Genomic DNA, 26,664 nt, shown 5'->3' with positions numbered 1-26,664 from the left:
GCTCTTTCACCAGTATTTGCTAAATAAATCACTCCCGCTACCGTTGTCTGACCTCTGAGGCCGCTGAGTCATGAGACTTTTCCTTTAAAAACCATTGGCATTGTGGTTCTAAATGGACCTTGGCAGACAGCGGGTCGACACCAGGCCTTCGGTGACGGGGAGTGGTTGAAATTGGTAATCGCGAACCCCGAAGACATTTCCCATTTATCACAATCGCACTTGTACTTGTGTTTTTGTTTTTCTTTTTGTTCGCCGGTGCCAGTTCAGTGGCATAATTTTTCACTTAACGCACGACTATAAATACCCAATGCTGCAACACATGTAAAACTATATCTAAATTCATATACAAATACACCTGCCTGTGGTGTCACTGTGATTGTTGATAGTTACCTCAATGATTATGCGTTGTATATGGCCAATATTTTATGCGATTAAATGCGGTGCGCGCTTTGCTTGCTTTTATATCAGATTCCATATAATCTCACCCGTAATTTAAGACAGAGAAAAAGACATTTTCGACCATAAAAGTATGTAGACTCTTCATCAGGATGATCAGGCAGGTCGATCTGGCCATGTCCATGTCAAAGACTTTTTTAAATACCTTCAAAATGACTGCTAATGGAGTGGTAAATGTTTTAAATTAAAAAGATTGTTAAAAAACAAAATATATTAATTATATTATAAAATTACTATTTTTGACAATAAATGACAAATGATTAAAAAAATTCTTCATTAATCCAAAGTGCATAGCTAAGGAAGAACATTTTGTAATTAACTTTGGTTTTGCCTTTACCTCTTTATTTATATGCATCTAAATAATCGATTAAAATTTTTGTGAATTTGTTGTTCGTTTTCGTCCATTCTATTGACTTTTCTTTGGACAAGTTTTTAGTTGCTAATGTTTGGGCTTGGTGGTGACCCCAACCATTGTTATTGAGTTTTCAGAGAGATGATTTAGCTTCATAGTTTTTCCAAATGACAGCCATCCCACATATCGTGGGTCCGGTGCATATGACTCCCGTGGAGGCGGTGACCCAATCTATGACACACACTGCAGCGAGAAGGATTTTGTGCGCTGTTTTTCGCTCTTTTATTACTGTTATGACATTCAATAAGCAATTAGGCATTAATCACTGCCGGGGGCAGCATTAATCACCCGAACCGAACAGCGGTTCAAGCCCAAGCTCGATCGCAGCTCGGAATCGGATTCGGAATCGGAGTGCCGAAAGCAAGCCTTCAACTTATGCATATTAGCGGAGAGCTGGAGCTACGAGGGGTTGGGTTTCTATCCACGAATAGTTGGCGACATACAAAGCATGTCGCATTCGCCGAGACGCCGATAGAGACAGAATAATCCCTCTTGCAAGACATGATGTCACCATCTGTTTATAACTCGCCGGTCAGCGATGCAGATCAGTTCTGAAATCAGTTAGTTAGGGGTTTGGTTTGTGGTTGGGGAGAGGCGGATCGGAATGGATCGGGCAGAACAGATTGTCCCACGCCCACGCGGGACACGAGCCAAGAGCAATCAATGTTGTTGTTGTGTTTTCAATGGTCGACGATCGACATACCCTAAAATCTTTCAAATAATCTGGATCGGAATATTGCTTGTAATACAGTAATTTGCTATGAGTCTTATGTTTAAACTCTAAACAAATTCAGATAGTAATGATTATTTATATATTATGGACCAGTGGGGCTCAAAACAGCCACATGTCAGTATAAATCTCACAAAGCATTACAAAGTCTTGGGAACTTGACCAACTACTGTGGACAGTCAAAATACTCAGAGTCTAAAAAGAGTATTACTTCAGAGGCATTGAAGGCAGCAGGTCAGGTTGATTCAGATATAGTGCCCCGGGCGGGATGACGTCGGGTAGTGCCAAGATCGATCGATGAGCGATCGCTTATTGTATGTTTAATAAAAACAGGCAGATAGTTCAAAGCAAAGGCGAACATCAGATAGTTGGATATTAAAGTTGGATTTTATTGTAATTCTTTTAAAGTGTGATCGGTTGTGGTCGGATGGATGGCTTACAGAGATATAGTTAGAGATACAGATATTGATGGGCATACAGCGAGCGTTAGAGATACGGGTACGGCTACGGAGAAACATGGAACACACTGGATAGGATAACCTGGGGGATGAGTGTTAAGTTATCGTCTATTAATTATAACTCAGTTAGACATAGATTTGATTGGACTTCGTTGCTGTTGTTCCTCTCACTTGGCTTTCACATTCTTAGTCGGCTAGATCTATTTCCCGTATAGTTTTGCTCTGGTCAAAATTACACAAATAACATCTGGACTGGACTCGTTCAACACATTCGACACTTTCTTATTATTTCTTACGTTTGTTTTAGCACAGTTTGTGGGAGTTTTCTTTGTTTGTTTCTTGCGGTTTGTGAACATACACACATATTTAGATCTTTAACTTTAGCAATATCATGAATATATATAGGTCTAGAACTATACAATAAAATGGGACTTTCTGTCTAAGTGTGGTTAGGTTTTCAATTGGTTTTAGTGCTCCGTTTCTGCCTGCAGCTAAGTTCGGAGTGCGATTCGCTTTTTTGAGACAATAAACAACTTTGATCTGTGATTTATTGTTAATCGTTCCAGGTACTTTTGTAGCGCATGTTGTGTTCAAGTTCTTTGTTTCGATAAACAAACTTTGTGTTGCCTACAACTAAAAGCTAAAGATGATGGGTTCAGGTCAAGGTCAAAGGTCAGGTCAAAGAGGTCGAAATGGAAAAATGCAGATGCGCCACTAAAGAATGGATAAGTCCTGCGTGAATGAGAGCGATGGATGTCTATCCGATGATGTTGATGTTGATCTATCTATCTTCTATTAATAAGATATCTCCGCCTTTCAGCTGCAGGCAGAACCGTAGCCCACAAAACCAATACTCAAACTCAAACGCGACTCTTTAAGGTCATATTTATGTAGATTTATATTAGAGAATATTAATCAAAAACAAACAAACAAACAAATCGAGAAATAATACAAAAATAAACGAAATTTACAAGCGAAGACTTTTCTTTCGTGCCCCGATTTGTTTTCGGGGACTAACATCATGGACTTGATTGCATTTTGCCATTTACAATTACGGTTTACAGTTAACATTTATAGTTACGAATTACATTTAACATCGAATGTGGCAACCCTGGCAGCTACTTCACTCGCCTGACCTGAGTGGTTGTAACTTGTTTAAGTTGTTCGTTTTTATGTTTTCGCTATTTTTTTTGGGTTTTTAACTTTTTTTTTTTGGTTGGAAGCTGAACGTAATATCAATTGTCGGCGAGTGAAGTCTCTTCCCTAAAATCCTCTAGGGTTGCCTTTTTTGTGTGTGCTTGTGTGCGAGTGTTTTGTGTGTGTGTGTGAGGTAAACTTTGCTTAAGGTATGATCAATACAATTTAAAATTTCAATTTCAAGCGGAAAGGCTTTTTGTTGGTCTACATGCTTAACAATCCTATTGGGGATTTTGGGGTAAGATAACATTATGGTAGACTTGGTACAACTAGGGAAAAAGGAGGTGCTCAAGAGGCTTGAAGAGCTCAACGGGTTCGTTTACATGTACATGGGTGTTATAAATAGTTGGGTTTTCGTATTTTACATAGATTTAAGTAATCGATTATCATTTATCGGTATCGTTGGCTAACTCTTTAGTACAAATTGAGGCCTTTACGATTATGAAACAATTTCAAAGCACTTGTTGTGAAAGGAATTATATTTGTTTTGTTTTTCTTTTGGGTTTGATGCTCCTTAGGCCACTTTTTGGTGTTCACAGCTGTTTGTACACACACTTTTGTATATACATATATAATTGTTATGTCCGTGTATAAGGTATCTATATATATATATATATAAAACTCTGCTTGAATTCGATGATCAAGCAATAGACACACACAAATATATATGTTTTGTTTTGTTTTAGTACACGCTTGTATATATGTTCTTCAACTTCTACTATATGTATATAATATAAATTACAAAAGTTTTTCTTCGTTAAACTGTAATAAGGCGCAAGTTGAAAGGAGTTTGCAATGTTTAAATTTTAACAGCACTTTTAGGTTTCGATTCCACCAATTCATAGATCATACATATCTCTTTCCATTTATATCTTGTATATATAATATATAATATTTAGTTATTTTGTTGTTCTTGTATGTGTAGATTAGTTTTGCAAAAGAATTAATAGTAATTAGTTTTCAATTGAATGTTATTTTTTTTGTCGTTTTAATATTTGATTAAGGCAACAGCTTACACAATTTTTGCTCATCGTTTAAAAATAGCTTACAAAGTATGGACACAAAAAAAAAAACAAAAATTCATACATGTATATTCTGTTTATAAGGTTTATATATAGGGTTTATCACTGACTAAGCCTAGGTTTTAGAAAAAAATATCAAACGTCATCATATATCGCATGGGATTCCCATTTCTGCTACTGCTTTGAATTCTCAACATGAATTTCCCTTCTTTCTTATCTCTCACGATTGTTTACACATATATATATATATATATATATATATATATATATATATATATATAGAGGCATAGTTAATATAATTTTAAGGCTTCGTTGGGAGCAAAGAGCAAACAAAAATACGCTTGGAAAAGAATTGAACAAATTAAAATTAATAATTACTGATGCGGATGTGACTGCTTGCAGTTGATCACTGCTTTACTTCTTCTCTCGACTTTCCTTTTCTTGACGTTTCGCAGGCTTGCAATGGAATGTTATCGATATACCTAGTTATCGTATCAAAAGTTTGGTTATGTACAGTTTTGCAAGTGCTTTTGCTTCTTCTCGCTGCGCGCGTGTTTGTGTACTCTGGTTCTTTTGCTTTTTTGTCCATCTCGTTACTCCTTAAAACTCTTTAATGATAGTTACTTGTTAGTTGTTTCTGCTTCTTGCTTCATGAGGTAGTCAAGCCACAGGCTGGATGCCGCTCCAGGCGGACTTGGGATTAAAGGACCAAGGTTTTTTTGTTGTGGGCGGGTATGGATCTGGGGTTGGGCATGATATTCGAGTGGTCTTTGATTGGATTGCGGGATCGGGGATCGGGGGACTTTGCTATTGGAAGAACTTGGATTCCGGGGGTTTTTCGATATAATTGGAAATTGTACTTTGATAAAAGAGTTGGCTAGATTTTTGTAAAAAAAAAACACAAAGTTAAAACGTTTCATAGTAAGTGAAAAAGAATCCGATATTCAAAACCAAATTGTAAAACTTGTAAAAAATATAAAAATTAAAAATAGTTTCGGACAGTTAAAAAATAAGTTTTTTAGAGTTTTGGCTAAAGTATTAAGGGGATATTGGATTTTGAACCGGATTGGATGGGTTTTAAGGGGACTGCGGCTTCTTCTGATCTGTTCTCCTGCTTTTGCATTTGCTTTTGCTTAGTCAATGAGTGGCGGTTAAGATTAACATAAGTATAGGGTAGGGATGATGGTCTAGCACCAGTAATCTACATGGGCCCAGGCCGGATCCTGCTCCTCTCCGAGTTGTAGCTCCATTTCGAGTTCGAGTTCCACCTGCCGATCGAGTTGTGTTGGACTTTCCGGCGGATCTCCCTCTTTCTCTGAAGGATGTTGCTGCAGCTGCTGCTGCTGCTGTTGCTGCTCTTGCTGCTGCTGCTGATGTTGCTCCTGTTGCTGGTGGCTGTTGTTGTGGTCGAAGGCTAGGAGCAACGGCGCCCTTCCTCACGCCAGGCAACTGCCATTGTTCATGAAGGCGGTGGCCGAGTCCAAGTCCACATACTCCCCGCCATCCTCGACCAGCTGCGACAGAAGGTCGGTGGCAAAGCAGCCGTTCTTCAGCAGCAACAGTTGCTCATCATCGTAGGGCGTCATCACACCCACTCCCACACCCACGCCCACATTATTGCCATGCTGCAGGCCCGAATGGAAATCCATCAAATGATTGTTATTATTGTTATTATTATGGTTATTTCCGTTGCTGCCATTGCCATTCGTGTGCACCACGCTGGCCATGTTGATGCCATTGATGCCGCACGGCGAGGGCAACACACAGGCATGCTTGATGTCCGGAAAACCATCGCTGGGCTCAAACAGGAACCTCTCCGCACTCAGGGCGGTGGTATAGGGACTCTGCGAGTCCACCAGCTCGTGCTTCACAAACTCAATGGCGGTGGGCGTTGTGCTGGTGTTTCTGTTGTTGCTGGTGTGACTGCTGGTGTTGTTGTTGCTGCTGCTGGTGTTGTTGTTGTTGCTGCTGCTGCTGGTGTTGTTGTTGCTACTCATGTTGCTGCTGTTGTGGCTCGGATTGCTTAAATTGCTGCTGCTCAGGCCATCGCAGTTGGGCACATAGTCGGAAATTAGACTGGGACTACTATTCACCTGTTGCTGTTGCTGATCAACCACATTGTTGTTGTTGTTGCCGGCGGGATTAAGGGACTGTTGTTGCTGCTGCTGGTGCTGCTGTGGCTGCTGCTGGTAGCCGGCATGCTCGAACTCCTGGGCACTGGGCGATGGCTTGCAGTAGCCAGTGGGCAGCTGTTGTTGCTGGGCCATGGCCGCCGCCGTTTTGGAGCCAAACTTGAAGGTGGCCATCGAGGGTATGCTCTGCAGCCGCTGGTGGCTATTGGCATTGCCGGAATTGGCCATCTCGCCGCCCACCACCACCGTTTCCAGTTCCAGTTCGCTGAGATACTTCTGGGCCGGCGACTGGAGCAGCTGGCTGGGCAATTGACAGCCCGATGATCGCTGGCAACCGTGCGATTGCAGCATATCCAGGATGTTGCGTCGCTCGGTCTCGAGCAGACGCACCTGCTGCTTCAGCTCCACATTCTGGGTGTCCAGCACTTCCGACTCCTTGATCAGATTCTGGGTGCGTTCGCGCTTCTTCATCCGGCACTTGGTGGCCGCGATCTTGTTCCGCTCGCGACGCCTCCGCCGCCGGTCCTCGTCCTCCGGCGTCAGTCCCTTCGGCTGCGACTTAGTCTCACTGTCATCCTCGTCACTCGACTCCTCGCAGTCCAGGTCGTCCAGGTCGTTGGCGTTGCTCATGCTGCCGCTGTAGTTGTTGTTGCTGCTGCTGCCGCCGCTATTGTGCCCGTTGTGGTTGCTGCTGCTGCGCCGCGAGTACTTGGAGTGCGGCTGCTCCGATCCGGAGCTGGAGTCGCAGGTGGACAGCTTGCGCTTGCTCTGGATGGAGAGCTTCAGGCCCTCCTTGATCAGGCGCGAGCAGGTCTGCAAAGAGGCACGAAGAATAGGCGAAAAGTTAGCGGTTAGAGGGGTTTTATTATTTAGGTGGTTTACCCCCACTTTACTAATTAAAAAAAATGGAATATTATGGAATGGCTTTTGAATAAAAATTGTATATTTCATAGTTTTGGATAGTAAGACTCTTCTTGTCTACTTCATTTAAGGGCGCTAACAGAAAATACCAGTTTATATGCGAATTTAAGTCTGGGTACACTTGTGGTCAGTCTGTGAACGTCCTTCGCGAACATGTTAACCCGAAAAGTGGTTTGTCACCGATTACCAAAGTGGTTGCCACAGAAGCGTTCCAAAGAAGGCAGCTCAAGTTGCCCAAGACAGGCCGACAAAATCGCATTCGGATATCAACTACTCGCTGACATTTCCAACAGATTTTGAGTACTCGATCAATGGTTTTGCGTTCTTAAGTTTATTATAATTTAATATATGGCCTTAAATATTATCTCTGTTTATATAACTTTTAACGAGATACCCAGAAATAAGTGTTTTGTGTTATTTTTTTTTTTAATTAATACGTAGCCTTGATCTAAACTGATTGCTCTGTGTATATGTGAAAATCTGGGAAGTTGGCAAGTGAGAGCTCGACACAGTTTTTCGAGAGTTGGCCGCCCTTCGGAGTCAGGCAGGTAGGTTATATAGTAGATATGACGAATCGCGGACGGATTTCGAGGAGATTATCTCCAGCGGCATTTCCAGCTTTGTTTGTTTATTTGCCCGGTGATTTACTCCCCACTACCCTTTTTTTTACGCTTTGGTGTAGGGCTTGGCACCTGGATTTGGGCTTGGGCTTGGGCATACTCAAAAGTTGTACATGAGTTATAAATATTAAAATGATCAGATAGAAATCTGCGACGACAACGGTCGTCTCCACGCCCAAAAAAATGTTACTCTCTCTGAGGCCCGAAAACAAGTGCATGCAACGACGGTGGTCGATGGCGGGTGGACTGTCTTTAAAACGAAAACCAAAACCAAAAGCCAAAACCAAAAACCAAAGTAACCTCGATAGCCAGCCTGCCAGCCTGGGCCAGTTCCATTTATGGAGCTCAAGACCCCAGATCCCCAGACCCCAAACCCAAAACCGCGACAGATGGTCATCACACCATGCCGCGCATTGTCAACTTTCGTTCAACGCTCACTGATTGACTGCAGGCTGCGTGCAGCCATGTAAGTTAATGAAATGCCCTTAAGTGGATTCAAAATGCTGACATAAAAGGTGGTTGCACAATTGAAAATAATAAATAATAAAGGGAGTATTAAAAACAACAAAATTAAGGTCATTTTAAAATGTCAAAGTACTTCCCGAACTAACTTTAAATACTTTTCCAATATTGACGAAACATTCTAAATTTTGCTAAACTTATCGTTGAATATAGTGGTGCATCTAGTGCAATAAATCATCTCGATATATGAAATCCAAAGGTGCTGTCAAAATTGTGCCTTTAAGTAGACCTTTCATATCGCAGGTCATTGAACTATACAATTTATATGACATTTTTAAACTGAAATTTGCAAATCTAGCTATACATTTTGCTTAACTGATTTTTAATATATACTTTTGACTCTAGTGCAATAAATCATTTCGAAATGTGAAATCCATCAAAGGGGCTGTCAAAGTAGTGCCTTCAATTAGTCCTTTTAATCCACAGCTCATTGAAATGTCGACCAGACCGACGCCCCTTTTATTTTGTTTTTATTTTCCCCCTCGTTTTTTGCGCATTTTGTTTGTTTTCGAGAAATTGTTCGAATGCCACTGATTGAACGCGCCCTTCTTTTCAATTTTGCCTTGGCGCTTCTGTTAATTTTTTGGGCATCGGGTTCCATTTGAATTTTAGACACGCTGCGCTTTATTTATTGACCCAAAAATCAGATAAATAAATTTTGTGTTTAACAAGCGACAAGTAAGGAAGAATGCCGAAATCGAAATCGAAAAAAAAAACGAAAACAAAATCAAAATCAAAATAATCGCATGCGCCATATCCCCCCCCAAAAAATACAAGTCGCTGGGAAATCGAAGCTAATGCATGACCATATGGTCAGCGTCGACTCGTCGGGCAAAAATCTGGTGGAAAATTGTGAAATTGCGTTGGGGGAAATGGTGATGGAAATGGGAACGGACGGCGCAGGTTGCGGCTTCAGTCAAAGTGTTTGTATCTTTGTATCTGTATCTTTTTGTTTCGGTATCTGACTTTGCGGAACGGCCGAGCCTTTCTTTGCACTTCACATCGCTGCAACTTTAGTCGCAAAATTCGACCGAAAAGAGTCAATTTTTGGGCTGGCAAATTTGCATTTTGTTTGGCTTATTTGCACATTTCTCACTCGTGTTTTGTTTGCCGTTCTTATAATTTCTCCTTATTTTTACATTCCCCCCATTTAATTTGCGTTCTTTTTCAGCAACATTTGTGCAAATATTTGGCGTGCAAAAAAAAGAAACAAAGACAGCGGAGAGAGGGCAATGGAAACCTTTGGCTGAATCCGGTTTCGATTCTCTTGGGTTCAACTGGGGGTTAAATTCCTTGCAAAAATGTATTTTCTATGCCAAATTGAATCAAAGTTGCCTCTTATGCAATCGGTAATAAACCGCTAGACTTTTAGTGCCATAGTTAAAATTTAATTGAATGTCATTAGTTCAAAATTTGAATGAAAACTTTAAAACCTTTCAGTCTTATGTCCATAAGCGAAAAACAATTCATTAGTTGGGAAGAAAAAAAAACACATTTTGGCAACATTGAAATCTAAAGTGGTTATTAAGTTTTTGTTTTATTTCAACTTGTATTTCAAGTCCGCTTATCTTCGTTATTATCTTTCCATTGCCTTTATTATATTTGCTGCTTTAATGATTGACTAATTTTTTTTACTTAACTAGCGTAAACGTAATGCCATTTGTTTTCTGTAGGTTAGGTGTCAAAGATATAGGATCTGTAGAAGTTTAAAGTTTCCAGACGTGAAAGGGCATACAACCGGGACTCCCCCTTAGGTTCATTTACAATTCAGTAGCCCAAACTCATTTCACATTGTTTGTATTCCATCGACTCATGCACTTGCAGTTTTAATATGACTTGAATCTGACCGGTTCAATTTGCCCAGTTTTTCATTCATTCATTTGTTCGAAGACTGTTTCGCCCACGCAGCACACGTCGCCGTGCAAAATCGGCCCACGCACGCTCTGTCTGTCCGTTTATTTGTCCGTTTGTCCGTCTGTCCATTTGTCCGTAAGTTTGTCCAAATGACACTGGCGTCAGCTTCGTGGGCGTCAATTGGGAGACGCTGCGAGAATTGATTTCACTTTTGCGGCACTGCGTTGGAGTATCTGCATCTGCATCCGAATCTGAGACTGAATTTCAATCTGAGTCTGAATCTGCCTCTGCATTGGTATTGGTATGGGTATTGGTAGTGGTATTGGTGTGCGAGTGGAGAGAATCACTCTTGACTGACTGACTGACTGACATTGGCCTTAATGAGGCACGTAACTGCGGCTGCCGGTGGTGTCAACTTCAACGATTAATACAAGCACCACATACAAAGCTCTCTAGAGGTTGTGCAACGAACGCATCCCTAGTAATCCCCCGCTCCCAGTAATAATTGGCAGGTGTCTATGTACAAATGTGATTTACGATTATTACTTGAAACAAATTTATAGGCGTTTGGTCGACGACGTAGCTTTTAATTGCCTCAAGTTAAGAGAGATATGAATTAATATAAATTTAATTGATTTTTAAGAAAACAAAATATGAACTAAACGGACAGGATAAAATAGTTAAGACTGGCAATTGATTAATTGATATTAGTTCAAGCCCTCGAAATCTAGAATTTAATTGGGAACCCCATTTAATTATACGGATTATTTTCCGTTCGTTGATTTACCTGTTGAACACTGGGCGTGGTGGCCGTGCCCGCTGGCGATTCGAGCGGCGATCCGGAGCAACTGGAATGACTGCTGTCCTGCGAGTGCGACTGTAAATAGAGTATACGCACATTAAGCATACGCCGTGTGGCACATCATCAAATCAAATCCTCACCTGTCCGTTGGGATGTCCGTTGAAGTGACGCACGGCGACCACCGGCGTGGATGTGGCAGAGGAGGATGCCGAAAGGGTGGCCGAAACGGCCGCCGCCGCCGATCCGAAATTGAAGTTGTCCAGCGGATTGGTCATGGCGATCAGCGAGTTAAGAATCTCGGGTGTCTTGGGTGTGTGGCCGCCCATCAGGAGACCGCTACCCTCGATGCTGAGCAGCGAGGAGGCCGGTATGTTGGAGTTGAACATGGTTGCACAGCACACACACGCACACACACTCGGCAAACAAAAACAAAAACTAAACCGAACAAAAATTAAACGTAACGAACTGGTGCTTTCTTTTTTTTTTTTTAGTTATGTATTCTTAAATCACAGTTAAAGGCCTTCGCGTTGCATTGGTTGGTTGGTTGGTTTCCTACTATATATTATACAGAGTGGGTTCTGGAGGCACACACTTGGGTGGTGTTTTACTTTTCCGCTTATCACAACAAGTAAAACTCCCTTTTTCTTGAACTCTTGAACTCTAGAGTTCTTGTCTCGGTTTATTTGGGTTTTTGGGTTTTAGGGGCAGGAGGAATATGGCCGGTCCATCGGTTCCCATCGGCGCAGATCCCCGACTTTTGTTGTTCCTCAGAGCGCTAAGGTCGAGCGAATGCGTTGAACGTCGAAAAGCCGGCACCTCTCGCTTCACATCGACAGCGAATCTGCAAAATTCACAGAGAAAAAACACAAAGAGAGTGAGAAGAGCGTCAAATAAACACGTATATATATATACACAGAAAAAACAATGCTGGTAGTAAAAAAAAATTCATATTTATTTTCAATTAAATATAAAATCAATACATTTAATAGAATGCATAATAGATTACATGATTCAATATCAAAATATTCGAATTAAAGTGGAGAATATTAGACTGGTATTTTAAGTGCATTATATTTAAGTTTAAAATGGTTTAAATATAAATTAAATTGAAAATATTGATAAAACAAATTTTTTAAATAAAAATATGATTCAATATAAAATATTCGAGTTTATGTGGAAAACAATAGTAATTGCATTATAATTCAATTTAATATGGTTAAAACTTAATTATTGGAATCAATTCCATATATTTCCATATTTAATATGAATTTATTGAACTATAAAATACTTGCATTTACTAAGCATTTTTTACCAGTGCATAGGGAAAGAAACACAGAGAGACTTACACGAACGTAAGTGCACAATGTCACCCTAAACAAAAACAATTAAATTATAAAATAAACTCGTCCAAATTGATTCATGTAAGTCTTGGCGTGTCACGTGATCATCTAGCCACCAAATCACGATATCGTGATTGATCACGCACCAAGAAAATCCGCCCCGTCTCCCGTCCATCCCCCACATATTCAACATGCTTCAATTAAGTTATTAATCGGCTAATAAAGATCGGGCACACTTTCCATATAGCGTCTACAAATCGAGTGGGAGGGTGCCACTGCCAATATACTTGTATATACATACATATAAAGATAAATAAAAGATATGGAGGGGTTTTCAGGGGGTGTAACACATTCCCAACGGGTTGCCGAGGTGAAGGTGAGCAGAAGGAGAAAATGCAGCGAAATTCCTCGGCGGCAATTGAAACGGAATTGAAATGCAATTGAAGGCAATCATCCATGAATTCGCTTGACTCCCGAGAACCCCTAAAAGGTAAATGGAAGGAGGAGGGGACGGGGACTGCGGCTCTGGGCTGTATTACAATCTAAAATTAAAATGAAAAACAAAATTGCAAGCCAGTTTAAATTCAAATTAATTATTAAAATGTTATAAAATGACATTACCTATTTTTAGTATAGTGATATTAATAAAAAAAAAACTTGTTTTAGTTGAAATATAATGCCAAACTTAAAAGTTAAACAGAGAAGAGTTATAAATTAACTCTTAAGATGCGGCATATATCAAAAAGAAATTTAAGCAATTCGACAATGGGAAATCCCTGTGAATAGTATTAGAGCTTATAACTTGTAATAGCAATTCAATTAGCGTTTTGCTTGGAAATGCTTTAATTACAAAGTAATTTCAGGGAATTTGTTGTAATTATTTTCCTACCACTAGGAAATTACTTCAAGCAATACAATATTATAGGCATTATAATATTTCTACACGGCATTCCCAACTTTATCTTTCTAATTTATGTCTGCAAACTTCACTTTATTTAAATGACATTTCTCTGAAACTTTTCCCCTCCGCGTATTCTTGTGGCATTTCGAAGATTACCCATTTGACAAGGATCAGGGGATGGTAAATGTGGTGGTGGTGCAAAAAAAAGAGTGGTAAACGGCTAGTGGTTGGGCGCAATTTCGCTCAAAAGGCAAATTGAGCTTGTCAAACTTCAAAAGCCGAAAAACAGAACACAAAAATCTCATTTCTGTCGGTTTTGTGCGCGAGTTCTGCTTTTCTGCTGCTTTGGCCTTTTGGCCATTTATCATATGGCCAGAAGTGTTTGCACTTGTGGTGGTGAATGCTTGATGTGTTTTGTATGTATATGACATGCTCTATAAGTTTTAGAGAGCCCCCCTCATTTTTTATTTTTTTTATTTTGCTGATCTGTTCCAAACCGAAAGTCAGTCAGCAGCAAACAGCAAAACGAAGGCAGAATATAGAATTATGATTTATGACTTTTGCATGTTTCTTTATTATTTTGGGGTTTGGGTTTTGGGCTTTGTTATTTTGTTTGTGAGAGCTTTTAATGCCTTTTGCTGCTGCCTTTGAAGAGGCTCTTTCCTTCGCTTCCACTGCAACGACGAAAATCACTTTTGACATTCGCCACGCACAAAATCGCGCAAACACATCGGTTTTGGCCTGGCTCTTGTTTTCCACTTGGGGTCCGGCTTTGATGCCAAAGTATATTTTGACCAAATGCGGCGAACGTCAACTTCAAAATGCACATGCGTAGCCTCCCCGCGAGAACTTTTGGGGTCAAGGTAGCCCAAAGCTGTAGCTGAAAAGTGCAAGTCACAAAAGAGAGCTGTTTCACTAAAAACGATTGCAAAATTTGATTTTGTCTTAATACACTTTAGTTAACACTCGAAGTCCTCCATTTTTGAACTATTAACTTTCTAACTAATAAGCCATATTTCGTTGACTAATTTCAAAATATACTACCAAAATGTGGAAACAGCAAACTTTTGCTTGCACTTGCCACATTGACATTCCTCAGTTATTCCACTGCTTATTGGAAATAAAGTCATTTGCGGCTGATTTGTGGCTGGCATGTGAACTTCCACCAAGTGTGCAAGTTTTTGCTGCCAATCGAACCGATTGATGGCCACCAGATCGAACAGCAAATATCAAAAAGAGAGACAGAGAACACAGAAGCTTGCGCAACGATCGATGAAGATATATACGGAGAGATCGCGATCGCTGTGGTGTCCCACCAACACCATGAATATGCGATACAGACGCTGGAAAAAAAAAGCCACAAAATTCCATACATTGTTCAACTAATCAGCGCGTACTTAAGAATTCATAAAAAAAAACGAAACATTTTAACAATTGTTTTTATTATACTATTAAAGTAGTATTGTTAGCTTTAGCACAAGTTACATAACGATGCACTCTTTTTATACGAGCGTTAAATGTTATCGATTTAATCGGCGTTTATCGATTGGCATTTCATTTAATTATCGGCTAAAACGCACTTTTTTTTAACCTAATCCAACTTGATTTATCGACCACCTAACTGAGCGATGTCACAAGTGATCGGGGAATTTGCTCTGGTCACGTCGCTATCCAAAATATCCCAAAAGTGTGACCGATGGGTGACTCAGAATACGATTCGGATTCCCGTTCCATTTGCATACGATTAATGCAAATGAATGTTTTGTGAACCGGTGCGATTGCACAACGAGCATTATAATAACAACACCTAATAATTGCGATACATAATAATAATACTCCGGCCGAGGAGCACGGACCTGCATTTATCATCGGGGCGTGCGATGTGATAACGCTGCATAAGTACATTAAGCATTTGAGTTATAATATATGAAAAATATACATTTTGTCCGTACATCTGCCACCACGAACGTTAATCGTTTTTTTCTTCTTTGTTTTGTTTGGGTTGTTTCCCTACGTGCCTCTGTCGCACTCCACATTTCACACGAGCCAATAAGTGGAAAAAGGCAGAGAGATGCGAAAACTATGTCCAGCGACGTCCAAACATATTGAGACATTTTTCAAAAAGAAACATTTTACTTGAAACAGATCAACTGGAAGTAAGACAATGCAGGGCTAAAAAAAGGTTTGGTTTTTGTGTATAAGTTTTTTTTGGGACCCCTTAGCTTGCATGTTAGGGATTTAAAACTTTCGCTGTCGACACAAAAGCGTGGTAATAATTATCGTTCTGTCATTTTAGATTAATAGTTATATGTAACATACCAAACCTTTTGCAATGTCCATTTCATGGAACTAATTCATGGAGCCTCAAAGCGTGAAATGGCAACCAACTTAACTTTCTATAAATTAGGTGGCAACGCCGGTAAACGATTAATGCCGAATTTAAGTTAAATTTTTCTCGCCTTCTTTCTTTTTGTCTCCAGTCAGTGCAATTTTTAATTCGACCACAATCGGATGTCTCAGTTTCCTGGGAACTATAACAGGGCTCTCTTCTGGTTTTGTGGTTTCCCCTGCGTCATCGGATTCCATTTCAAGCCTTTGGCCGTTGATGTTGTGGAGGAGGATTGCTCTCCATCTCCACATTGTAATGGAATGAAAACTTTGCCAACTTTGTTGTTCCTCATCTATTCTGTATTCTTTTTCTTGGTTCTGATTCTCTTATTCCTATTCCGAAATGGATTTGAGCAGAAAGTAGTGGGTGTTTGCGTGGCAGTATCTGTATGTGGCCATAAAAATAAACTTTCATTGTCGGGAGACAATCGCTGCTGCCTTCTTTTTCTCTTTTTTTTCCTATTTTTTGCTTAATTAAAAGCATTGCCAAAGCCAAACACAGCAGAAAGGCCAAAGGCAAACACGCAGCGTGTGGCGGCGAGTGTACGTATAGTATCTGATAGATACGAAAAATGCCTTGGTAGTTCGGCGGGCGTGCCCTTTGTCAGCTGTTTTCCAATTAAGTGCTACTGCAGCCAGAGGGGGCTGCAAATCTCCTCGAGAATGGCACAAAAATTTACACTTTAATTAGGCATTTTGATAGTGTATCTGTCTGCCTTTGATTAGTTTGCTAATAGGTGGTGGTATGGGGGATGGGGAGGGTTGGCTATAAACCCCAGCTCAGCTCTGCCATTAACATAAAAGTTTACGAATGGCCCATGGACATACGAGTTTGGGAGGGCTAAATTTCTCAGGCCAACCCCTACTCTCTACTCTTTAGACGAAAATGGGCCGCGTGGCGATTCAATTAATTTATTATTCACTTAAGAGCGCCACGGGCAAACAAATTGGGGGAGGGGTTTGCTTTGGCGATGACATAAAAATGTTATAAAAATTAAGCACACACAAGGAAGAAGTTGAAGCGAAACGGGCCAAGAAGTTTTCGCACATTCCAAATGCTGCGTCCCACTATCGTGCCAAAAATGTCCTCACAACGGGCGGTGCTGCAAATGGTGGGTGGATGGGTGGTGGTGCACATTCACTTATGAAGAAGGAACGCGTGGCGCAAATTTTATAGTTATAAACATTTCCGTGCACGTTCCGAGCGTTAAATTTAAGAGCCACGAAAACAAGACAGACACGCAAAAATATAAATATGAAAATTGTTTAAGGGAAGAAAATGGAAACGAGGGAAAACCGAACTGTGGGGTACCCTAAGAATTTGGGATTTTATAGATAGAAAAAATATAGGTGTTTTGTAAGCACAATCCCCAAACATTAAAATAACTCTTGTCAAAGTTCGTTAAACAAATAAAAAGCTATACACCTAAATTTATATTTATGTTCCACAGAAAATATACTTCCCTGACCAGCAAGGGTATTTTAGGCCATAAAACACAAACTGTCGGCGGCGAAGTGAATGAAATGCTTTGGAAATGGAAAATTATGGAAATGAATTGGTTGACAGAAGGATTCGAGGAAGAGAAGCTGCCCAAAAATGCAAATGAATGGGGGTGAGTTACTTTACTACTCCAAAACTTACACTCACAGTAAGCTTATCGCTTGGAATGCGGATTGTGTAATTGCGATGAGGATGTGTATATATATATATAGTATATATTTATAGTTATATATATCTTGTGCATCGAACTGCAGACGCCGCCTGTTCCGCGTATCGGAATATCAAGACATCGTGTTAGTCACTGCCTTTCAGATAAGCGAAATAAAAACGAAAAACTTGGAGTGCAGTGGAAATACGATGTTTTTTTTTTTTAGAAGTGTGCGTGTGCAAGGACGTTCGCAATCTGAACATTCATTAAACTTTGTGTTTTTTATCAGGCTTATCAGAAACGCTGCGTGTCAAAAGATGTCTTATCGTTGGAAAACACGGGCGAATCTTATCTGCCCACCACTGTGTTGGTGTGGTTGCCACCCCACACTACTCCACACTACCAGCTACCCTCTTCACTCGCTTTTCTACGGGTCTACAACTCTCCAACTCTTCTGTTTTCCCATTCGATTTGGCGAAATCTAATTAATTTCTAGAGCTAATTCCCTTTGTGACATCAAAGCGATTTATGCTGATTAAGGTGACATTATCGCTGCTGCTCGCCGTTTGCGTGTTCTTTTTTATTTATTGTAATTTATGGCCACTCTTGTGGCTCTCTTGTGTGTGGAATTTTATCAAAAAGCCAAATGAGCTTTGTTTGCTGTGTGGTTTTTCGGTGTCTTTTCATTCGTCTCCAAATCCATTTAGAGCACTTTTCGCACCTCGTTTCGGACTGGCCCAAAAAATACACTTGTACACATTCGTATCCGCTAGATGTTCTTCTCGGCCATGCGACAGCCAAAGATCTTCTCTGAAACGACGGAATCTTCATCATCACAGCGCAGCGGCGATCATCGTCTCGTCATCTTGCTGATTTGTGTGAAGGAATTCGCAATAAAAGTCTTTATTGTGTTTACTTATTGCGAACGGGAATCGAGAACGGCCAAAATGGAAACTCAGAAACACACAGATATACAAATTTACACACAGCTACAGAGAGTAAATCTAATGGAAATTTCTGTGTTGGCGAAGCGTTGTAACTAAAAAACAAAGCAGAGGCGTCCGTCAAAAGGGGATTGCGGGGAGGGAGCAGTTCGTGGCCAATTCTTGGACTGCAACAACGGACAGCTGTCGAGAGTTCGGGGAAATCCCCAGATCAGGGTACAACAAAAGATTGCAATTTACTTCTTTGTTCACTACGCGGAAAAATTATTTCAAACATGCAGAAAGTTTGTGCAGAAATGCACGCTTTGAGGGTTCGAGCTGAAAAAAAGATTGGAAAACCCCTTGACTGTAATTCAATTTAAATCTTAAAATAAAACAAAAAAATTAAATCAATTGATAGCAATACAAAAAACTAAAATTTGCTGATTTTATTATTATATTATTACTAATACATCAATATTCCGAACATTGATTGTACAAATTTCAATTAAAGTTATTTGCGGGGAAGGGAATGATTTTATTTGGTTTTTGTATTCAAATTTTATTTTTATTTTATTTTAACCTCTGTTGGAATGCACAGACTTTGGCTTATTTTTATTATTCATTTATCATTTTAATTACACAATTTGTGCTGTGCATTATTCCTTTTTAATGGTAACCAAATGCAAATGTTACAAATTAGTTGTTCATCATAAAGAATATTTTTGTTTAAAAACATTAACGAAATTAACATTTTTTTTAACATTTTTATTTTCAGAAAAAATCTTCGCCTTTTTGCCCTGTTTCGGGACTCTTGGAGTGCCAAAAAATGAGCAGTGAAAAGGTAATAGGTGGAATTATGTGGTAAAGATGGGGGAAGATAGCCATCAATTAGCGGACAACGAATGTGTCCCAAATGTATTTTTTAGCCCAGCCCCAAAAGCCACGCCCAGTGCACCTAGCTCGGCGCAGCTGGAGGGCACACACACACTCATATATGTTTACTGATGGGCTCCCCCACACACACAAAGCTGGCCTGTCCTTGACACATATCCTGCCATACGCTCAGCACGCACATCCTGTGCGAGTGTGTGTTAGTCTGTGAGTGTATGAGTGGGCCAGCCAACGCCTTGTGGGGCTTCATCCAAACTTGGCCCTAATCCATTTGAACTATCCCCGGTCTTGGTTTGTTGCCAACTGCCAACTCGCTTCCCTGCCTTCACACAGAAAGAAAAACATATGTAAAATCCACATAGAAAAAATTTGTATTTTACTATTCAAAAAAATGTGTTACGTTATAAATTTAAATATTATCAATTAAAATAGTAGAAATTAAGTAGTAAGAGTTTTAGACTAATGATCTTGTGGTGATCTTTTTAACTTTTATTAACTTGATTTTAGGTCCACAAATGGTTCTAACAAAAAATCATTGTTTGGTATTCCAATGGCTAGAGCTCTAGTCTGTAATGATGGTTTAATAAGTTTAACTAATTATGAAGCGTTAACTATGAGTCTATAAAAAAAGATTAAAAAAAATATAAATTGTGCAAAAAAAAAGCACAAACTTGATTGGACAATTGTTATTCTTTTGTGTACTTAAATATTTTAGACATGTTAAATGGTATATTTTACACATGTTTTTCTGTATGTGTATTCAAGGATAATAAAACAAATTCTCCTACTTTGTGGGCCAAGCGCAAGTTCTGCGGCTTCGGCTCTTTTGGCATTTGTGTGAAATGCCGTAATATAATCCTAATGGAATTTACACTCAAACTTTACAATATCAGGCAACAATAGCTAGGACATTGCGTTTCCTTTGTCATTTGTGGGGCGAAGGGATCTTTTTGCAGGAAGAGCCAACCGAAACGGTGGAAGGGAAACTAACTTTGAGTTGAAATTACATCCGAGTTGGGCTTAAGAGTGGAAATAAAAAACAACAACACAGGGTTTCCAATAAATTGTATGAAAATTGAACTGAATAGAAACTTGTATTTAAAGATTCAAATATGAAGAGGAAAATTTAAGGCGATATGGAAAATTTCCATTGGAAATCGAATTAAAACTGAAAACGAGTTATGTGTGACATCAGCAATTAAAAAATTTTTTTTTATAATAATTGAACTAAAATCGTTATATATAGTTTCGCAAGAATGGAAGCCAACTTTCCAACGTTCAAATTTTATAAAATTAAAACCGAGTTGTTGGAAATGTACAAGAAGAATATGTATCTGGGCATTCAAAAACAATAAAGTTATAAATATTTAAAGTCAAACAGGGAAATTTAATTGCAAATCAATTAAATTAAATAAAGTGTGACCAGAAATAGACTGATAAAAACGCATGAAAACCAACAAATTAAATTGTTCAAAACCTTGGGCGGAAACGTGATCAAAAATAGCAAACGCGAGAACACATTGTAACCAAATTTTGTCTCGCTTGAGTTGCTAGGGGTTTTGTAATCATATTCGAATTTGGATTTAAATTGCGAAGGTCAAGTGCATTAAGGCGCAACGGAAACGAGGCGAAATGTTAACGGGCGGGGGAAAAATTAAACTAGAAAAAAAACTAGAATCGCGCCACGACGGCACTTAGTTTCTTATTTTTTCTGGCTCTCCGCAAAAACATATATATACATATAAATATATATACATATATATTTATAGAGAGAAAGAGGGGTGCGTGCGTAAGCGTAGTAAATTTTGATTTTATTTGATTTGATTTTGAGCCCAAAGCAAACCATACCGAAACCGTATCCTTGGACCGACTTTGTCTTAATTGTGCGTGTCAGTCGGCCACAAAGCCGCAACTTGGACATGGACTGTCCGTTCTCTGTTGGGTGTGTTTAACCAGGACCAAGCAGTCGGCAGTCCAAGGACCAGAAGTCGTTAATAAGAGCGGAAATGCTGGCGCCGACAATATCATTTTGGCCTCCGCCCTCTTGCGGCACAATTATGATAATTGAGTGAGTCGAAATACAAAAATACTGCGAGGGTGGTATGGAGGTAGGCAGACAGGTTAAATTGCGCTTAACCCGCCACTGAATAGGGCAGATTCCTTTCCTGGGCACTAGCTCCTTTTTTTGATTGATTCGTACGCGAAAGTGGCAAAAAAAAAAAAGTCGCCAGTCGACTCGACTCGGCTGGCGCCCAATTGTCTCGAGGACCCCGAACCGAACCCCCTAAAGATGCCGAGGTCCTTTTTTCCCTTACATGTGAACAAACCACGATTTTTTGCGCACCTTGTGATGAATATTATTTAGTCCAGTCCTCCTCCCTTTAAAAAATCAATTGATTGCGTGCTAACAGTTAGTTGTCTTTGATTGATTTCGATTCACTTGGCTGTGCGTGTCGCCAGTGCGTATGAGTAATATTTGCCTTCTCCCCCATTTCTTTCCTTCTTGGTTTTTTTTTTTTGTGTTTTATTTCTTGAACAGCCAGGAAGCTGAATGCTCCAGAAATTGTACTATTTTTAGCAGTGCCATTTAATGGTTTGTTTATTTCGCGAGTGGCCAAAAATGGGACCGGTACAGTAGCATAAACATAGCAGCGATTTAAGACATGCAGTTCCGTTTACACAGTTGGCGTACTATTTACGATAAAATGTGAAAATATCTACAAATTGATGTTTAATAAAGTAACACAAAGAGGATTTAAGGATTTAAAATGGAGTTGATATATAAATAATAAGCATAAGAATAATCTTATTACATTAAGTATTTTGTTCATCACTAATCCAAAGAACATTTTTTGTTGTCTTTTTTTAATTATGTTGGTAAATGTTTCGTTGCAAACTTTAAAACCCGCTTCTAGCAGCCTGAAAATCGATAGAGTGCGATATTCTTCATCGACCTAACTCACCATTAAATGCACAAATCGCCGGGCCGAGATGAGCTAAGTTGAGCTGAAACGAAATGAAGAGCAGAGAAGGGGAACTGTTAGCATTGATTAGCGTTTGGTGTGCAAACACGATGTGCACGGCATGGATTGAAAGCGTTACTGAAACCAAAACTGGGTAATGGGTAAATGGGTACTGGATACGGGGTACTGGGTTCACAGTGGACCGGCGGGCCCATCAATAATTGCGGCTTACAGCCATCTATTATGTGAGTTTACTGTGTGTAAAGACGATTGATGGTTATTGATTAGGCAAACGACCCCCGCTTCGTCGCATGCTGTATATGTGGTTTTTATTTCGTTTTTTTTACTGGATGTAGACTTAAATGCGACTGTAGTGGCTAATATGAATATGCGAATATGAATCATCGCGAAAACAAAAGAAGAATCAACGCTAAAAACAAAACTCGCGTAGGTAGCGCCAATTTTTTAGGCAAAAGCAAATATAAAAAAGTTTCGCCAAATCCAACCAAGCCAAACTAAGCTATGTCAAAGATAAAACAGTTGAAATGAGTTTGATGACTTAAAAATACACTGTAATTACTTTAATAAAAGCCAAATTCCTAACTGAATTTAAAAAACCGTATAGCATTAACAAAAAATATAAGTAAAAAAATTGACATATATGCAACTCAAAAATACTTTCACCAAAAAAAAAAAAGATTAAAATGGTGTTAGAAGAATGAAAAAAAATTTAAATTATATTAAGGAATTCACATCCACTCAAAAAAATAACCCCATATATGTACTCTGCCCACGAGCAATGAGTGCGAAAAGCTAACCAAACATCGAAAGCAACTGACTTGACTGTCCATTAATTTGGCTTGAACTTCGGTTTGGTGATTTGTTTATTTGGCTTTTGTGGCCGGCCAAACAAAAGTTCTGCCTGCGATGAAACTTAGCGTTTGGTTTCTTGCCTCCAAAAATCGCCTCCGGAACCGCTACTTCATTTGCATCAATTGTGTTATTTACACCGAAAATTGCATCTTATGTTTGCGCTCTTTAATGTCATTAATTTGTTTTCTTTTCGAGGCAAACAAAGGGATTGGGGATGGACGATTGGAAGATCGGGATACCTGGCAGCCTGGCTGCCGCTTGCCATTTCGGGCTTTTAGTTTTTGTTATTTTGTGCGAATTTTCGCATTGAGTTCGCATTGAAATGTACGAAAAGGCCAATTAGGTGCAATTAACAGCAATTTTGTTGCGCTGCTGCTGCTGCTGCTGCTGTTGGCCGAAAAGAAGTGCGCCGAAGCGCATTGAAATGCTGAATAGCCGTTGAAAGGCCTGATTGAAGAGGAAAGTTTAATTGAGCCTTTGGTGCTGTAAGCCAAAAGCGGAATGCGTGAATTGAATGGAGCGTAAAGGATCATTTAGGCAGGGCCTCATCTTTACAACTGATTGGTATTCACGCAGAGTATTAAAGGGAGTGCTGATTACGTGCAACTATATGCTGATTATAATGCAAAGTGCTCGTGTTTAAGGAATTGAATTTAAATTGTAAATCAAATTTGGAGACCATTGACTAAGGGAGTGCAATCGAAATCAAAGAAAGTTCGCTGAAAGTAAAACTGATTGTGTTAAATCCTGTTTATCCAGAATTGGTGTTATTGTTATTGGAAAGTATTATATTAGAAGCAACTTAAGGCTATAAATGTCGTATTCGGCTACAAACAAATGTATACTTTAGCATTGAGTTAAATCTGATATTGAACAGGCTTTGAAATAATGTTGACCCAACTCGTTTGGCATTTTTTCCCTGTTAATTTGCAGTAATTGCCGACCCCACAGCTGGGTGCGATCCATCAGCTGGAGAACCGATGGAAATGAGAATATGGATATGTGTTTTATGGCCTAATCAGCGGTAATATTCAATTCAAACTCGTAATATCGAACATCAAGTGGGAATCGGCATCGGAATGGAAATAGAAATAGAGATGCGATGCGATGCCGTGACCTTGAGAAGATGCATCAGACGATCAAGGGGGCGCTTTCCTAATGAACGGATAATAAAGCTTGAGATAGAGTCTCGAAATGGGGAGCAATTTGTGTTGCTTTAATGTCCATTCGGGGCAATTAACCAACAACGACAGCTGCTCCACAACACACCGACACACACGCACACACATACACACCGACACCGAGTGCCCATAGTAAAATTTCAATTTTCGGCTGTCAACTGTGCGAGCGACAGAGATGGCGGCACACATTAAAAATTATTTAATTAAGTGATTTTAATTTCGCTTTTTTTCGCCGTTCGCCGTTTTCTGCTTCCAACAACCACTTGAGAAGCCGATGCTGATTGTCTAATTTCATTAATCTAGGCGAAAAGAAGGGGGGACGGACACCGAAGTGAATGATTCGACGAATGGCAGTGTGCCAGGCAAACGTTCGTTTTGACCCACTGTGCGCGCTTCTTGTCAATTAGAATTTAGAATTTGACCTCTCTGCACTAGTTGCGCGGAAGGGGAAAATAAGTGTCAGGGGCAGGGATCGAATCGAATCGTATCGTATCGAATCGAATCGAAATCGGTTCATTGCGTGGGACTGTCCCATATAAATCACACTTGAGTGCCGCCAAACATTCGAACCAGAACAGAAATAATCGCTCAATTAGCCACCGGGCAAAGTCCACTTGAAATTGCATTTTCATTTTCATTGTATATCCGACTGGCGCCAGGAAGAAGAAAAAAAATAGTTGCCAACAAAAATTTCCTTTAGCTTAACAGTCTTAACTCAAAATATATATAGGTGAGGTATATGTAATGTATATAAAATTTTAATCAATTCATAAATCATACTTTTCCATAGACTTAGTCTTCGAAACTGCCTTTATGCTCGACTATCCGTTAATTAGGGTAAATTTGAAGTTTGATTTACAATCCTAAGTATATAATTATACCCACAGCATTTTATTTTTTAGTAAATTTTTGAGTTTTTAATCAACTTTATAGACTTTAAGTTGGTTTTTTGATTGGTCCCGAGCCTTTGGGAAAAATCACCGCCCCCCGGCTGAATCTGCCTTGATTTATGGGCCCCACCGTCACTATCACAAATCGGGGCGTGGTCGGTCTGGGCTTAGGGGCCCATCGGCTGGACGACCTTCGTTCGGCGATTTACAAAAGCGTTTTACACGCCGGATTTTTATGTTTTGTTTCTGGCTGTGGTGGGCTTTTGATTTGTCGGCTTCTAATGCTTCCGGTTCCCACTCCTCCGATTCAGATGTGTGCTGTAAGTTGGTAAGTTGAAGGCCTTGCCGGCGATAAGATATGGCCATAACGCCGCGGCGGAGCTCGCTCGCATTGATTACCCGACTTGGCCAGGCCAATTCGGTGGAAAAGTACGATGGCTGGCAATGGTGACCATTAAAAAGTCATTACAAAAGCACAGCACAGTACAGCACACATGCATGTTGTTTTAGAGAGGAGTTTAGGTAGGAGGGGGGAAGGGGAAAGGGGGCACTGAGACAAGTATGAGTCTGGCATAATTGCAGAGGGGCAATCAAAAGGTTTGGAACGCACAGCACACGGGAAGTTTCATGTCCAAGCTGAGTTTGGGATTTCCGCTAAGAGTCGAGTCGTCGACATGTCTGCCCCCCTTTTTCGGGGGAAACCCCTTCCTGCAGCCCCTGTCTCCTAGTGTGTTGGCCACTTAAAGGGCTTTGGATTGACTTGTACTCGTATTTGCCCATTGATAATGAACGTCAATTATCGTGTGCCTGTTTGTTTGCTTTGCCTCGGTTTCGGCCCGAAAGCACTTTTTTCTTTCTTTTTTTATCGCCTGGTTTTTTAAGTCCAACACAGCGCCAACACCTCGTCCAACCCGTGATGTATGAAGTGACTTGTGAATTATTTTACTTTATAAAAACACTTAAACAAAGTCATAAACAAAATCGCTGGAGTCATATATTTTACAAAATACTGAAAACATTTGGAAATTAAGGTTCAATCGATAAACCTTCATATTAATCGAGCTATCGCCGTTTTAAAACCTCTTAAAGATAATTATATTTTATCAAAACTCTTAAACAAAGTGATCAACAAATCGCTGGATTTTATATTTTTCAAAGAACACTTAAAACACATTATGGAAACTAATGTTTAATCGATGAACCTAAAACTAATCGAGTTATCGCCGAATAAAAACCTGTTGCCCACGCCAAACGACCAACTAAAAATGCTTGCCAAAGCCAACAATTTAATAAATTGTGGATATGTTATGCTGCTTCTTTGATCTATCAACAAAAGAAACTCAGAGAAATTTATGTGCCACCTGAGAAGAGAATCATGAGATCACACGGGAACTGGTGGCACTTGGAAAGCCATCAAATACCAGACAAACTATGTAAATGTCCGGCAATAAATTCGGCCAAACATTGGAGTGGACCAACCTCAAGGCGATCTTGGCACACTTTGAGCATAAATCTAGAGCCATAGAATTGAGTTAC

At 39.8% G+C, this 26,664-nt stretch overlaps 2 protein-coding genes across 3 annotated transcripts in view; one reads left to right on the top strand and one right to left on the bottom strand.

Annotated features, from left to right (window-relative positions):
* The window catches only part of LOC128265071 (calcineurin B homologous protein 1), a 107,567-nt gene that overhangs the window by 48,113 nt on the left and 32,790 nt on the right, over positions 1-26,664 (top strand). For both annotated transcript variants that reach the window (XM_053000873.1, XM_053000872.1), the window contains exon 2: positions 17,207-17,368. The gene's annotated coding sequence lies outside the window, so the exon portion shown is untranslated. The remainder of the gene's footprint in view (positions 1-17,206; positions 17,369-26,664) is intronic.
* Positions 4,537-26,664, bottom strand: part of LOC128265070 (activating transcription factor 3) — a 35,410-nt gene continuing 13,282 nt past the window's right edge. The window contains exons 2-5 of the mRNA XM_053000870.1: positions 22,185-22,227; positions 11,267-11,967; positions 11,112-11,201; positions 4,537-7,220 (exon numbers count right to left, since the gene is read on the bottom strand). Of these exons, the coding sequence (XP_052856830.1) occupies positions 5,712-7,220; positions 11,112-11,201; positions 11,267-11,512 (1,845 nt within the window). The 5' untranslated portion in view covers positions 11,513-11,967; positions 22,185-22,227 and the 3' untranslated portion in view covers positions 4,537-5,711. The remainder of the gene's footprint in view (positions 7,221-11,111; positions 11,202-11,266; positions 11,968-22,184; positions 22,228-26,664) is intronic.

This window comes from Drosophila gunungcola, unplaced genomic scaffold, assembly GCF_025200985.1.
Source record: "Drosophila gunungcola strain Sukarami unplaced genomic scaffold, Dgunungcola_SK_2 000091F, whole genome shotgun sequence".
Taxonomy (NCBI): Eukaryota; Metazoa; Arthropoda; class Insecta; order Diptera; family Drosophilidae; genus Drosophila; species Drosophila gunungcola.
This window is presented reverse-complemented; position numbering and strand designations above follow the sequence as displayed.